A 14,008-nucleotide genomic window follows, 5' to 3' on the forward strand; every position below is an offset into this window, starting at 1 on the left:
TCGTGGATACATGGGCCATGTATCTTTTTTGGGCCCGAGATCCCATAGTTATGTACTCATTCACTGGTCAGCGTCTGTTTCCGAAAAGTATGCAATACCCAGGTATCCTCAGCCACCAAGAGGCAAAATGTAGGCGTCATGACGAGCTCTTCGCAGACAAGAGCGGGAAACACCTCGAAATTTTCTGTAGAGCCACGTCCTGCTCCAAGCGTCGTCCCGCCAGATCAAGGGCACATTTGTGAGAGGGCCAGTGAGTCACTGGCCCCCACTATCGCTAAGCACCCTCCACCTGGATAGACTCACCTAGCCAACCCTTTCTTCCCTCTGTTTCCCATCCCTCTCCTTACTTTCACAAGCGCATCAATCTACTCATTCTCATAACAGGTCTATGCAGTTAGGTGGTGGGAGCGTGCAGTCTTACATATAGCGGAGACGCTCTAGAGTTTCCAGTATTCGTGCTTCTTCTCCATTAACCTCCTTTGGCTACAGTAGCTGAGGATACCCAAGTAAGTATAGCAAAATGATCGACTTTTCAAGTGACGAGTATCCTCGGTGGCTCCTGCACATGTTCTATCTCTGTGAGTTGGCCCTCGGTTGTGAGTTTCTTTTGTGTGACCATCATAGTAACGTCATTTTCATGTAATTATATGCAGCCAATTGAGGAGCTTACGTCGCGGTATCCTGTGATCTACGCCTCTGGTCTGAAATTTTCAATCCTACTCTCTCATCTCAGAGGAAATATTCGCCATATATCAAGTGTTTGATACCTTTCAAAACGATCTGGGTCTGCTCCCCATGACTATTCTCCGTGTTTTTGACCCATCACCCAGCTTTCGTTGCATTCGTGCCCTACGCAGAAGCGTCTTTCAATGGGAGATGAGCATGCTCTTTGCCCTTCCTGATTACAAGCGCCTTTCCTTATGACATTGCAGGCGGTCTGCTGTACATGTTGGATATTGACACCAGCTGAGAAGCAACCCGAACGGACACCATTTTCCTTTGAATCCCTCCATACTACTAGCTAGCATTGTCACTGCCCATGGAGGCAAGATGGGTGCTTTGACAACTTCCTAGGCGTTTTAGGTAAGTCCGTCGATCCGAAAACGAAATTCATACTGATCGTGGTTCGTGCTTTTGGTACAGCAACACAACTCCCTTCCGGTCCTCCGCCTCAGTCACGGCCCGACTTCTATTACGCACAACATTGAACCTGCCCCGTGCAGAGCGAATGTGCCCACGTACCTACACGCCTCCCCCGACCCGGCCTCGCCACAGTTGATAGGCACCGGAAGCCAGGTCTCTAAGTGTGTTAGTGTCTATTACCATTTACATAATGAGAAAAAAAGAAGCACAACATTGAGGAGGCTCGAAATGTACCTCGGCGCTTGTAGGACTTTTGACTCTTCAGTACTTAGGATGTGGCCTGTTGGACGGTCTTGTAAAACCGATTTTTTTATATATATAAAAAAAAAAGGAAAGGAGAAGAAAAAAGAAAGAAGGAGGAGAAAAAGCGGGGTGGGGATACAAGACAGTTACAATGCGCTGAAAAGACCCAGACTGCTGTTCAAAAAAATATAGTAGACGCAAATACTGGATAGACGTCAATTTTATCCATTTCTAACATCCGGGATGAGCTTCACATTTAGCACTTTGCGATGGATGAGCAACTACTTCTGATCTGGTGGTCCTTCGGATCAACACTGATCCCATAAACAGTGTCAGGTTCATAAGTCTGGTCAAATGGTTATTAATGCTGTTGGGGGCCAAACAGCAATCAGCGCAGCCTCTCCGTCATACCAGTGGCTAGCTACAAGTGGGGCATTAAGCTGTTAGTGGATTCTAGACAAGTGTGTCTAGGGGTATTACTAATACCATAGAAGAAATATAGGGAGAGCTGCAAGTAGCTCTGAGTGGCAGCTTCCTGCCTCTTATTTACTTCCTTCATAACTCAGTATGGCATTGCATAATGCCATTGCTCTAATCAATTGCTCAAGCCTGAGTATGTATGTACTCCAAGTACTCTTTGAGTGTCAAATTCAGGATATGAGTGCCTAGAAAAGAAATTTCTAGAGGGGCTGGTTGTACGCAGGAGGGTTTTAGGGGAAAGGGACCCTCTGACCTCCATCCTAAATCTACGAAGTATTCCTGTGTAGCAGAGACCACCTTCACTACAAACCAAGGGCACGTTGAAGAAGCATTCGAATCACTTGAAGCAGAACCTGATACTTGGACCAAGTAACCTTATATGAATGCACAAATAAGTTGCTTTGGTGAGGTCTCTTAATGGAACAAGACCACAAATTACTTTATAATGGATGTACTATGACGCTAGCCACTAGCTCCTGCATTTTGCAACCTCACTGTCGCCAAAGGGTGACAAAGCAATTGCTGTCTCTCAAGATAGCCCCGCATTTGAGCCACCAGCATCCATCTTACCTCCTCCTTCCAGAATTTGTCAGATATATAGCATCCCCTACAGTAATCGTTTCTCCCACGTCCTTCTTTCTTTTCTTTCCTTACATCTGCTATCTTATGTTCAGGTCCGTCACTCGAATACAGGCCATATCGAGAAGCCTCAGGCCATCCATCCTCACTTCCTCATTCCACACTCACGCCGCTCTCGCCATGAAGGCTGTTGTCTATGATAAGACGGGGGACTCGTCCGTCCTGCACGTCAGCGACATTCCCAAGCCGACGCTGGGCTCCACTGACGCCCTCGTCAAGATAGAATGGGCCGGCATCAACTTTATCGACGTCTATTTCCGCACGGGGCTGTACCCTACCAGCTTCCCTGCAGTCACGGGCCGCGAAGGCGCCGGCGTCATTGAGGCCCTGGGCGCCGACGTACCCGCCTCCTACGGTCTTAAGGTTGGCGACCGCGTTGCCTGCTACGCCCAGAACGTTATGGCTGAATTTTGCGCTGTTCCCGCCTCGCGCCTCATGCGCCTGCCCGACGGCGTCTCCAACCGGCAGGGCGCCGCCCTTATCCTGCAGGGCCTGACCGCCTGGACCCTTGTCACCGATGCCCATGAGGTGCGCCCCGGCGAGGTTGTTCTCGTGCACGCTGCCGCCGGTGGCACAGGCGGCCTGATCGTGCAGATGGCCAAGCACCTCGGCGCCACAGTCATCGGGACGGCGAGCACGCCCGAGAAGATCGAGATCGCTAAGAGCCATGGGTGCGACCACGTCGTCAATTACTCCAAGGACAACGTTCTGGAAGCCGTCATGAAGCTCACGAATGGAAAGGGCTGCCATGCCGTGTTCAGCGGCATCGGTCAGGCCACGTTCAAGGACGACCTCGAGTCCTGCCGGATCAAGGGCTCCATGGTTACGTTTGGAAACGCTTCAGGCGCTATCGAGAACTTCCGCCCACTTGAGCTCGGCAAGAAGAACGTCAAGCTCCTAAGGCCCAGGCTGGACGTCTACGTCAGCGAGAGGGAGGACTTTGAGAAGAGGTCTGCCGAGCTGTTGGACCTGGTGGCCAAGGGCGTCGTCAAGCTCGACATCGGCAAGGAGTACACCTTGGAGCAGGTTGGGCAGGCACATGACGACCTCTCAGGGAGGAAGTCTACTGGCAAGCTCATTGTAAAGGTCTCGGCATAGTTGCGCTACATTCCAGCTTCTCAACTCAGAAAGGAGAAACAAGACGCCATTTTTCGCATCCAGTTCATTGGCTCCATAAGTGATCTGTAACTCGAACAAATGATAGTAAGCCGGCATTGTCCGTCGAAACCTTTCAAGAGAGCCGGACCGTGACATTGAACGCAGACTAACAAAATCCAAAATTGAAAAGTCCAAACACTAGATTGTATTGCAAAGAGCGTGTCAGGGTCAATTTCACTGATCGTACATTCATCTGAAAGTCCCGCCTTCAGCTTCACCATAACGCGCCCCTTGTCACTAATACTCTCAATATAATATGCAGGACTATTCAAAACCGCCGACCGCTAGCCTACCATACAAAAGAAAGCCCACGTGTTTTTTTGCCTCTTTGAATCCAATATTCCAAACGCCCGCGATCAAAGACATTCATAACAAGGAAGAAGCAAAGGACAACCAGGAAAAGAGAAAAAGGGAAAAGGGTGCCGAAGACACCGTACTTTAAATGTAGAGAAGCGTGACGTTTACAGAATGCTCTCGACATCGCTGAGGATGTCGTTGAAGGAGAAACGGGCATCGAGCGCATCGCTGCGTCGGAGGATGCTGCCGATGACGCTCTCACCGTCCTTCAGGAGGTCAGAGAAGGAGAAGCGAGCGTCAAGACCATCGCGCCTCAGGATGCTGGAGATGACACTCTCTCCATCCTTGAGCAGATCGGAGAAAGAGAAGCGGGCATCGAGACCATCGCGGCGGAGAATGCTGGAGATGACACTCTCGCCATCCTTGAGCAGGTCGGAGAAGGAGAAGCGGGCATCCAGGCCGCTGTCGCGTTTCAAGATGCCCTCGACGTCCTTGATGATGTCGCCGATGCTGAAGCGAGCGTCGATCTGCTCACCACGCTTGAGGATGCTGGAGAGAACGCTCTCGCCATCCTTCACAATGTCGTCAAAGGAGAAGCGGGCATCAAGGCCGTCACGCTTCAGGATACTCTCGACATCCTTGATGATGTCGCCGAAGCTGAAGCGGGCGTCGAGACCATCGCGTCTCAGGATGCTGGAGAGCACGCTCTCACCGTCCTTCAGGAGGTCAGAGAAGGAGAAGCGGGCATCGAGGCTGTCGCGGGGCAGGATGCGGTCGATGGGATCGTATAGGGTGTTCTCGCGCTTGAGGATGCTCTCAACGTCCTTCAGGATGTCGCCAATGCTGAAGCGGGCCTGCATGGCGTTGGATTTGGCATTCTTTGCGCCGTGCTGGGTGGCACCGTCTTGCTTGGCGCCGCCGTGGCCGTGCTTGCCACCAGCGTGCTTGCCATGGCCCTTGGGCTCAGGCTCGCGCTTGAGGATGCTGCTCAGGACACTCTCGCCATCCTTAAGGAGGTCAGAGAAGGAAAAGCGGGCATCCAGACCCTCATCACGCTTGAGAATGCTGCCGAAGACGCTCTCACCATCCTTGACAAGGTCATCGAGTGAGAAACGGGCGTCGAGACCCTCGTCGCGCTGCTTGAGGATGCTGCTCAGGACACTCTCGCCATCCTTAAGGAGGTCAGAGAAGGAAAAACGAGCGTCCAGACCCTCATCGCGCTTGAGGATGCTGCTCAGGACACTTTCTCCATCCTTGAGGAGGTCAGAGAAGGAAAAGCGAGCGTCCAGACCCTCATCGCGCTTGAGGATGCTACCCAGAACATTCTCACCGTCCTTGATAAGGTCGTCGAATGAGAAACGGGCGTCGAGACCCTCGTCACGCTGCTTGAGAATGCTGGAAATGACACTTTCTCCGTCCTTGAGGAGGTCAGAGAAGGAAAAGCGGGGTTCGACCTCGCTACGCGCGTGGGCTTTGGAACCGTGTTGTGCCGTTGCACCGTGGTGTCCCTTCTTGCCAGAGTGCTCGGTCTTACCACCGTGCTCGTGCTTGCCTGGGGCCGCGACGGCGACGGCGGCGAAGAGGGCCGTGGTAATGGCGAAGAAACGCATCTTGATGACTCAGTCAAGAAACCAATTGACCTTGAGAGGCTGATCGGCGGTGATGAAAGATGCAAATAAGTAAGCGACCAGCGCAGAAGCCGAAGTGGAAATGACCAAATGAAAAGGGTGGAGAGTAGATGAGGTGAGTGATGATGGAGTGAGTGGATTTGTGGATGACATTGTGACAGCCAAGAGCTTGGTTATATATCAGGAAGACACAGCATCATTTGTGCAGACGTCTGGTGTTGCTGGTCGCCTACTCCCGCACCCAGCTCTTGGTCGTCTTGTCCTCCTGGCGAAGGAGCTTGTCTAGGCCAGGCAATGGCCAGTAAGGACCTCTGGAGGCTGACAACCCGTCCGAGTGACCGTGATGGCGCATTGCATTGTGTGTTGGGTATCCAAAAGCTCGATACCATACTTAGAGTGCGTTTACGTGGTGCGGGCCGTGATCCTTCGAGGCTCACAGCCCCTTCTTCATGGGTATGCAGACAAGAAACATCCTCAACCTGGCAGTCCTTCTCCTCATCTGGGGTAAGGGTAGCCTACCTACTCAGGGCAGGGCTTGATTCCATCGGCCAAACAACCCCTGGGCCATCGCTGAAGGCTTTTGCGGCTCGGCCGGCCGGTTAGTGTGGCCGAGATGGTATTTTTCCGACATGATATTGTTATAGGTGCCTTGGCTGCAGCTATTTCGAAGGCTTTATGGAGTACGGCCTCGATCCCAAGGCCTTAGACTCGGAATGTGGCCCATGCCTCTGAGGATTTGTCAGATCAGACCTTGGGAGTCCCCATAAGCTTACTACTCATGTTGGGCATGCTCCCTGTCAAGGATATGGGACGATCGCGAGCTGTCTCCATTTCATGCAAGTAAGAATCCTCCATACCAGGACAGTACCAGAAATCTATTTTGTGGCACCGAACCCTGCCATTGCCCTATTTCCGCCCCTTCCCTCCGTCCCCCTCTCTTTCGTGTCAACATGTTGTAATTCGTCCTGTAGGAGAAGGGTGTCAGATCTATAGATCTGCCCACGTCATCTCTTTGTCAAGTAAGCATTTCGATGGCCCCTGGGCCGATGAATAAGAATCACGAAACAGCCATATGTGGTCGTTTTCCATTTCAGCGCCTTGGCCCTTGAGACAGAAATCGATTCAATAGAAGAAAGCTGTTCTAGTAAACATACTAAAAAATCTGTTTGCCTGAAGAATCGCTGTCTGGGTGCACATTGATTGCAGGATTTACATTCGATTCAAGTACAACCATTCAAGGACCTGTTCAAGGAGTGGTGCCACTGACAGGGCCTACCGAATACGCCACACGACAAACTAGCCAATAGCGTGCAAGCCATCGTCCACATACGGTAAGATGGGCAGCGCAGGTGAGACTCTAAAATAAGAGTCACTCCGGGCCTCCAAATCGGCCAAATTAGCCACGTAACAAACTATACGGGGCTCAAATCCGACGTTCACGCAAACCGACTGGCAGTGGACGAGGCAGTGAGAAGATACAGGAGACGATATTATGCCACCGATTCGAAGAAAGACGTCTCTATATCCCAGATGCTCTAATCACAGCGATGTGCACAGAACCTGGTATCCAATCCTGAACTCTTTCCCCCCTTCCGGTCATGGGATTCAAGCTTGTTAGATTGGCACATTCTACTCGGCTGCTCGTCACGCCTAAGTAGGATTTATTCTTGGGAGCGCACCATGCCCGACCAGTGGTGGTCTGCCGACAATTTCCTACGCACGCAGGCTGCACCAAGGCCCTGAGACTACGTGATCCTGTCTGCTAATTCAAGCCTTTGACCCAAATATTGATTTCTTCTAAGCTCGGCAGCTGTCGGGAAGGAATAACTTCACACCCTTGATATGTCCCTACTTATCTAACCACTGAGTTCTTGAGTAGTTCGGAGCTTTTATTAGCATAACCTCAGATCCAAAAATATGTCAAGAAATTCAAGACCGCGGGGTTATCTTCCTATCTACGCACTGGATCAATTATTTGTCAAAATTCCTGTCTCACTCAGAAAACCATGTGCTTGGGAGGATCTCTCCTTCCAGGTTGATGTTAGAAGCAGGACTTGTGTGCTGGGGACGCTCACATTCATGTGCAAGCCCGATACTCGCACAATAGACACACTAAGGTTCACCTTCTAGTGCGAAGTATCAACACATACCATTTGCCGAAGCAATTGAGGAAACATCTTTAGGGCAAATTAAACAGCTCCAAAAGCTAGACCAGAGATACAGCATTATTATTCTCTTAAGGCCCTTCTACATCAGGGACACAAAAAGAGAAAGAAAGAAAAGAAAAAAAGGCTTACTCCGTTTCTGACTTGAGAACTCATAAAACGTATGATTAGACACCACCCAGATACTTGAGCACATAAACTCACCTTGAAACTTAGGTATGGTACTTCATGTTTCTTTCTCAGCGTAAGATATTAATGTCTGACTGCGAGTGTTTCTGTAGGAAAAGCAATGACACATTCTGCCTTTACCTGGCAGTATAAGTACATGATTACGCATTCCCTTTCATTATAACCAAACGAAAATCTTCCAGCTTCTGTAATTATGACCATGAGCATTGAAGTATGATCAGACAGAAACAATTGAAAAAAGTTTCATGACCAAGACAGCCTGAATGCGCGAGGGCCAGTGAGTCACTGGCCCCCACTACCGCCAGGCACCCTCTGCCTGGAAAGCCTCACCTAGCCAGCTGTTTTCCCTCCGTTTCTCTTTTCTCTTGCTTCCATAGCGCATCAACTCAGTAATTTGCATATTGAAGCTGCCTGTACTTAAATGTGTATTTGCTTACTGCAATGTTTGTACTTATGAAATCTCTTTAACTCATGTCCCCATGTGAAGCATAGAAGACTACATCTGCCATGATTTAATGAGAAGCAAACGCACGGAAATCAAGTTATATGAAAATATGAGACTTTGAGAGCCATGAAAGAACTCCCGAAGAGATGGGTTATTCTCAAGTTCCACACCTGGGACAATTTCACATACAGCTTAGTTAGACATTGTGCAGACCACGATTCCTGCTTTTCTTCACACGGCAAGTGAGCCTCAATTCACTATCAGGTAGAATTGGAGTGCAATCAGTTTTGGGTATTGATTGCCAATCTCTTTTGTGCCATATGCATGTGAACTCTGCACATAAACAGCCTTTTGCGTTCTAACAAAATTCGACCAACAACAGAGCCACGACATCAGACGACAGCTTCTGTTCCATCAACACTACAGAGATGTCTGGTGCTCTTTTCAACAAGACACCTCCACAGGCTCCTCGGGCCATGCAAGAGATGCCTGTGAGCAATGACCATCGGGCATCTGCCAATCTGTAAGCAGGGTTATCGGATCACTCAGGACACATTCATTTTCAGCTTCAGCTACACTACCCACACCTCACTTCCTCATGATGTTGCAGTTGCGTCCTCACAGGGACATAAAACTGACGTTCCTTTACCAGGAATACTAAATTCGCCAGCACACACCTTTATACTAGCCACGCCCAGTACGCTGAGAGCCAATATCCGGCCTCCCTCTCCAATGCTGCCTGGCCCTTTTACGACGATGACGAGAAAGTACACTCCAAGTCCCGCGGCGGAAATGGCTCCTGGACCAATTCAACGACTTGGATAAGCGAAGAGGAAAAGCTGCGCGTCGACTTCGCGCGTATGAAAGAGGCTGCCGGCCACCTGGGGCTTAGAAAGTCTCCGTATTTCCCGAGAAATATCTCCGAGTACGTCGAAGCCCGTAATCACGCCATCTTGCGAAAGGCGAGGCTGCTAAAAGAGAGTATCCGAGGACGGGAGGCGGCGATGCGCCCAGAAAAGAGAGACAAGAGGCCCAACTTCGTCTCCATCGAGACTCCAGCGGAACAGGAGACGGAAGAGATGGGGTGTGGGTGGCCCTCTGTCTCAGAATGTCGAGAAAGCTACAAAGCTGCTTCTCTATGCGGCCTGACATACACGCGCCATGGAGGCTCCGTCTGGCCACTTCCATTAGGACATCCCCGTCCTGCACAAAGGAACGGGCATGGCGACGGTCAGATCTCCTCCGACGCTCGTGGGATTTCTTCCCACCAAGTTTGGAGCGGAATTATGTTAGAGGGTGACTCCTCTGAGTTAGCAAATGAGGTTTCTCGACCAGCCGGGGCAATCACTCTTGTACAACTACGCCAACAGAACCCTGCCTTGGAGACCCTTATTCACTTCATCGACAATGCAGAAGACTTTGTTTGATGAACTTCGTCGGTGGCATGATGGCAAGCAGGATGTGTGTGATTCGTCCAGATGGTCTGAAAGAGACAGAACACTTCTGAGGTTATGAAACAGGGGGACTCAGTTCATGATAGGGAATAGTGGTGAACAGATCGTACAATGGATTCATAATTGGTGCAAGAAGGGGAACTCAGAGCGAAGGACTAGTCGACCTCAGGAGAAACGTTGTTCTTGTAGAGATCCAGGTCTCATGAAGTCAAATGAGATCAAGATCGAGAGGATCATAATTAACAATGTTTTAGAGCTGAGAAATATTTGGTCCCTTGCGTAATGAAGAGTGGCAAGAGCCCTTTTAAATCATGAAAAGAAATACAATGCAGAGTCAATATAAATCGGTAAACAACCAGGCAGCTCGAAAACACATGCTTTACACATATGCTGAGCAGCTTTGTTAATATCTGTCAGAGGCTGAAGGGGACTAGGCATCAGTAGATGAAGGTAGACAAAGTAGAACTAGAAGAAATTCGGGAACGAGCTCGTTTCAGGGAAGTTAAAGATGATGACAATGGTTTCTCCCCAAGGCGCGGGGGTCTGGCGGTTCGCTTTCGAGGATTCCATATGTGTAATTGGCTCGAGACTAGAGCCGTCCGACAATATTGCGGCCTGCCACCACAGTCAGACCTCAGACACGCTTATAGTCAGTATTGAATCCTTTTCTTGGTCTGTATGTGAGTTATCATGGTCACACAATCGCATCCTCTGGTGCGCGGTGGTCACATATATCGAAGATCCTTTTCACTTACCAAAGATCTCCGCGTTGCGACTTACCAGACATGATTGAACCCTCCCTGCCAGTCGAATACATGAGTATCGCTAGCTTCGCTTCTTCTACCACCGCCATTTGGAGAATATGATGCACGAGATCCATAGAGCCCACCATGTAGGAACTATCGGCAGCAGCATGAACATTGGCGAAAGGAAACAAATTTGGTACGACAGGCCGAGTCAATATCTGAGATGCAAAGGCTGCTTTCCTTAGACAGGGTAGAAATGATATTAGCAATGCAAACCCAAACCAGCCGTGCACTCCTTAGCAGCATGGAGCATTATCCTTGGTCTCTAATGCATGTTATGTGCCATATTGTTGCTAGTAACTGATCTATTTGTTCCAGAAGGCCTCATGTCATTACGGAAGGATTTGCCTAACAACACTTCTACGCTAAACCTCACGAAGTCATCTTGTGCTCATAGTGATAATTGTTTTGGATTGCACTTGGTAAGAAATCCAGCAGAGAAAGTTACAAGCAGGTTGGTGTTGGTGAGGTTGGGTGAAGCTTGCTACAAAGGGTATCATGGTGGAGTATGTTCGATTTTACGATATGGGATGAAGTAATTGAGGTCTACCGCTATAGCGGGTATATGCGACAACAGGCGCAGCTCACATGTCAATGTGGGGGCGGGCCTGCAAGGGTTCTGGGTTCAAGGGGCCGTCGCTGTGCTACCTGGGACGTCAACCCATCACTTGAGACACCATTATCACTTTCCGCGACCCGATTCTGCAGCCAGCATTTCTCTTTCCATTCTGCTTCTTCTTTCAAGAAATGGTGTAAATCCCACAATCCTGCCAGAGCGGCGCTTCTCTCTTTCTCTCAAAATCGCAATGGACGCGGCCCAGATCAAGCTCTCGGAGCTCCTCCGGATCCCCGATGACCTCGACAAGATCGCGGCGCTGAAGCAGGAATTCACGCGCAAGAAGGGCGCGGTCGACGCTCAGCTCCGTAGCGGCCTGCGCGAACAGCTCGAGACGACACAGTCTGGTATGAACGGCCTGTCAGAGGGTCAGAAGGCCGTGCAGCAGATCAAGGAGGAGATGATGAAGATCGACAAGCTGTGCGCCGAGTCACAGAACATGATCAAGGACTTTAAAACCATCAATATCGTGTCACAGGCTCACCGGAACTTTGGTGCCGTCGAGGAGATGCGAAAAAACCTCGAGATGTTCAACGATCGATTGACGGGCGTCGAGAACATGCTGAGGGCGGACGAGGCGGACCAGGAGAACATGCCGAACCTACTACCCATACATTACGAGCTCACGCAGCTGCGGAACATACGCGACGATGCGATCGAGCAGATACAAAGGACGGGCGAGCGGGACTTACAGTCGACTCTGGAGGACTACTTTGAGAGGCTGGATGGGGCGATTGGATGGTTCGACGAGAACATCAACTTGATCGCCATGAGCCTGATCAATCTAGTGACCTCTGAGACTAACGGCTTAGTCGTGCGCTTCGCAGTCATCATCGAGGCCGAAGAGAAGAGCGACCAGAGGGTGCTGGCCCTGCAAGAAGCGCTGAAGGACCACAAGGAAATGGCAACACGCTTCCAGAGCATAACAGACGGGGCCAAGACAGTGCGTGGATATAAAGAGAAGTTTTTGGAGGCAGTAAAGGTATACGCGAAATCACAATTTGATGCAAGCCGGGAGGAATTTTTGGCCGACCCGAGCCAGCTGGACAAGATCATGAAATGGTACTTCAACGACCTCAACGCTGTGAGAATCGGCATGGTGCCATTAATGCCGAAAAAGTGGAAGATTTTCAAGACATACGCACAGATCTATCACCAACTGATGCACGACTTCCTCATTGAAATCGTGGACGACCCCGACCGCAGCTCTCAAAACGCCCTCGAGGTCATCAATTGGCCAGAAAAATACTACAAGAAGATGAAGAAGCTGGGCTTGACAGAAGACCAGCTCTCGCCTCACGTCATCGACAATAGAGAAACGGAACTCGTACGGGATTTCCAATCGGTGATCATCAAATTCCTGGACGAATGGATGGACCGGATTTTCGCGCAAGAAAGGAAAGACTTTGTCAATCGCAACGTCGAGGGCGGGAATCTGGACGCAGACGAGTACGGATATTTTCGCACCAAAAATCTTGTCGACATGTGGAGGATGTTGCGGGAACAGCTCGACGGCGCAGCGAGCTCTCAGCGCACGGACGTCGTCGAGGGAGTGGTTGATGCTATGTTTATGAGACTGCGACAAAGGCAACAGAACTGGCAGAAGATGCTGGAGGAGGAGGCCTTGCGGTACGAGGCCGGGAAGGAACCTGAGCTGGAAGGTTTCCAGACGCTTCACGACTGGCTGGTCGCAACCGCCAACGATCAGATCGCCTGCATCGACGACAACGAGGAGGAAGGACGTGCCGCCTACCTGACGGGATTCAGGCAGAAGCTTGAGCCCATGGTGTCACCGCAGTACATGGAGCGGGCAGAAGCGGAAATCGCATCCCTTCGCGATGGCTACGTGGATTTCAGCACATGGTGCATCACCAAGTTCGCGCACCTCATCTTCGCTGTCGACTTCAAGGCTGTCATGGCCGACTTCTTCACGGTTAGATGGTACGGCAACCAAGTCATGAAGCAAATCATCGTGACGTTCCAGGACTATGTTGAGGATTACAAGATGGTGCTGCACCACAGCATTGTCGATATATTCGTGGAGATATTCTCGGACGAGTTGCTTGTTCGCTACCTGTCGTCGGTGCGCAACAAGGGGGCCAAGTTCAAGCGCGCAGAGCCATTTCCCGATAAGATATTCGAAGACCTATCGGCAGCGTTTGAGTTCTTTGACCAGTTGGAGAGGCCAGACGTTGGCGAGGCGATCAAGGGGACGTGGCGGGCGACCGAGTATTTCCTCGAGCTGCTGACCCAGCCCAAGGAGGCGATCCCGGATATCTTCCAAAACTTCAAGCAGACGTACTGGGACTTGCAGCTCGGCTGGGTTGAGGCCGTCCTGAAGTCGCGCGACGACTATGAGAGAAGCATGCTGAATTCTGTCAAGAGCAGGGCAGCAACTATCACGGTGGACAGAGGTCTTGAAACCATCATGGGGAAGATTAAGTAATAATATGTATGGTGATTCATTTCTTAGGTCCTATGATAAAGCTTGGGCGTTGGAGGAGAATTAGGGTCGCTCATCTGGTCTGCATTGAGACTTTATACAAGTTGCAAATCTTAACCGTCCCAGAATATCCAACCTCAAAGCATAAAGAGCCGACCGTAGAGGTGTACTGCTGCTAGTAAGTAATGCGGCAGCTCAAATCCGGGACGACAGGGATGTCAAACTGCTTACTAACCTCAATGTTAGCGGACCCTGAGGGCACAAGCCAATGACGGAAGACTGCCCGCGTTGGCAGCTCGGCC

At 50.4% G+C, this 14,008-nt stretch overlaps 4 protein-coding genes across 4 annotated transcripts; 3 read left to right on the top strand and 1 right to left on the bottom strand.

The window, feature by feature from the left end:
• Positions 1-2,433: 2,433 nt before the first annotated feature.
• Positions 2,434-3,664, top strand: M406DRAFT_321967 (NAD(P)-binding protein). Its single transcript, XM_040919581.1, has one exon. The coding sequence runs from the start codon at positions 2,626-2,628 to the stop codon at positions 3,601-3,603; it is 978 nt and encodes a 325-aa protein (XP_040776450.1). The 5' UTR covers positions 2,434-2,625; the 3' UTR covers positions 3,604-3,664.
• A 460-nt stretch (positions 3,665-4,124) lies between these two features.
• On the bottom strand, positions 4,125-5,570 carry M406DRAFT_67931 (uncharacterized protein; the record flags this gene model as incomplete). The annotated part of the gene is made up of 1 exon (XM_040925111.1): positions 4,125-5,570. One exon carries the CDS (start codon positions 5,568-5,570, stop codon positions 4,125-4,127), a length of 1,446 nt encoding a protein of 481 aa, XP_040776451.1.
• Positions 5,571-8,815: 3,245 nt separating this feature from the next.
• M406DRAFT_329397 (uncharacterized protein) lies at positions 8,816-9,894 on the top strand (the record flags this gene model as incomplete). Its single annotated transcript, XM_040920421.1, has 3 exons — positions 8,816-8,910; positions 9,040-9,473; positions 9,866-9,894. 3 exons carry the CDS (start codon positions 8,816-8,818, stop codon positions 9,892-9,894), a joined length of 558 nt encoding a protein of 185 aa, XP_040776452.1.
• A 1,559-nt stretch (positions 9,895-11,453) lies between these two features.
• Positions 11,454-13,709, top strand: M406DRAFT_257954 (exocyst complex component Sec6; the record flags this gene model as incomplete). The annotated part of the gene is made up of 1 exon (XM_040917203.1): positions 11,454-13,709. One exon carries the CDS (start codon positions 11,454-11,456, stop codon positions 13,707-13,709), a length of 2,256 nt encoding a protein of 751 aa, XP_040776453.1.
• Positions 13,710-14,008: the final 299 nt, after the last annotated feature.

Source organism: Cryphonectria parasitica (genome assembly GCF_011745365.1).
Source record: "Cryphonectria parasitica EP155 unplaced genomic scaffold M406scaffold_4, whole genome shotgun sequence".
Lineage (NCBI taxonomy): Eukaryota > Fungi > Ascomycota > Sordariomycetes > Diaporthales > Cryphonectriaceae > Cryphonectria > Cryphonectria parasitica.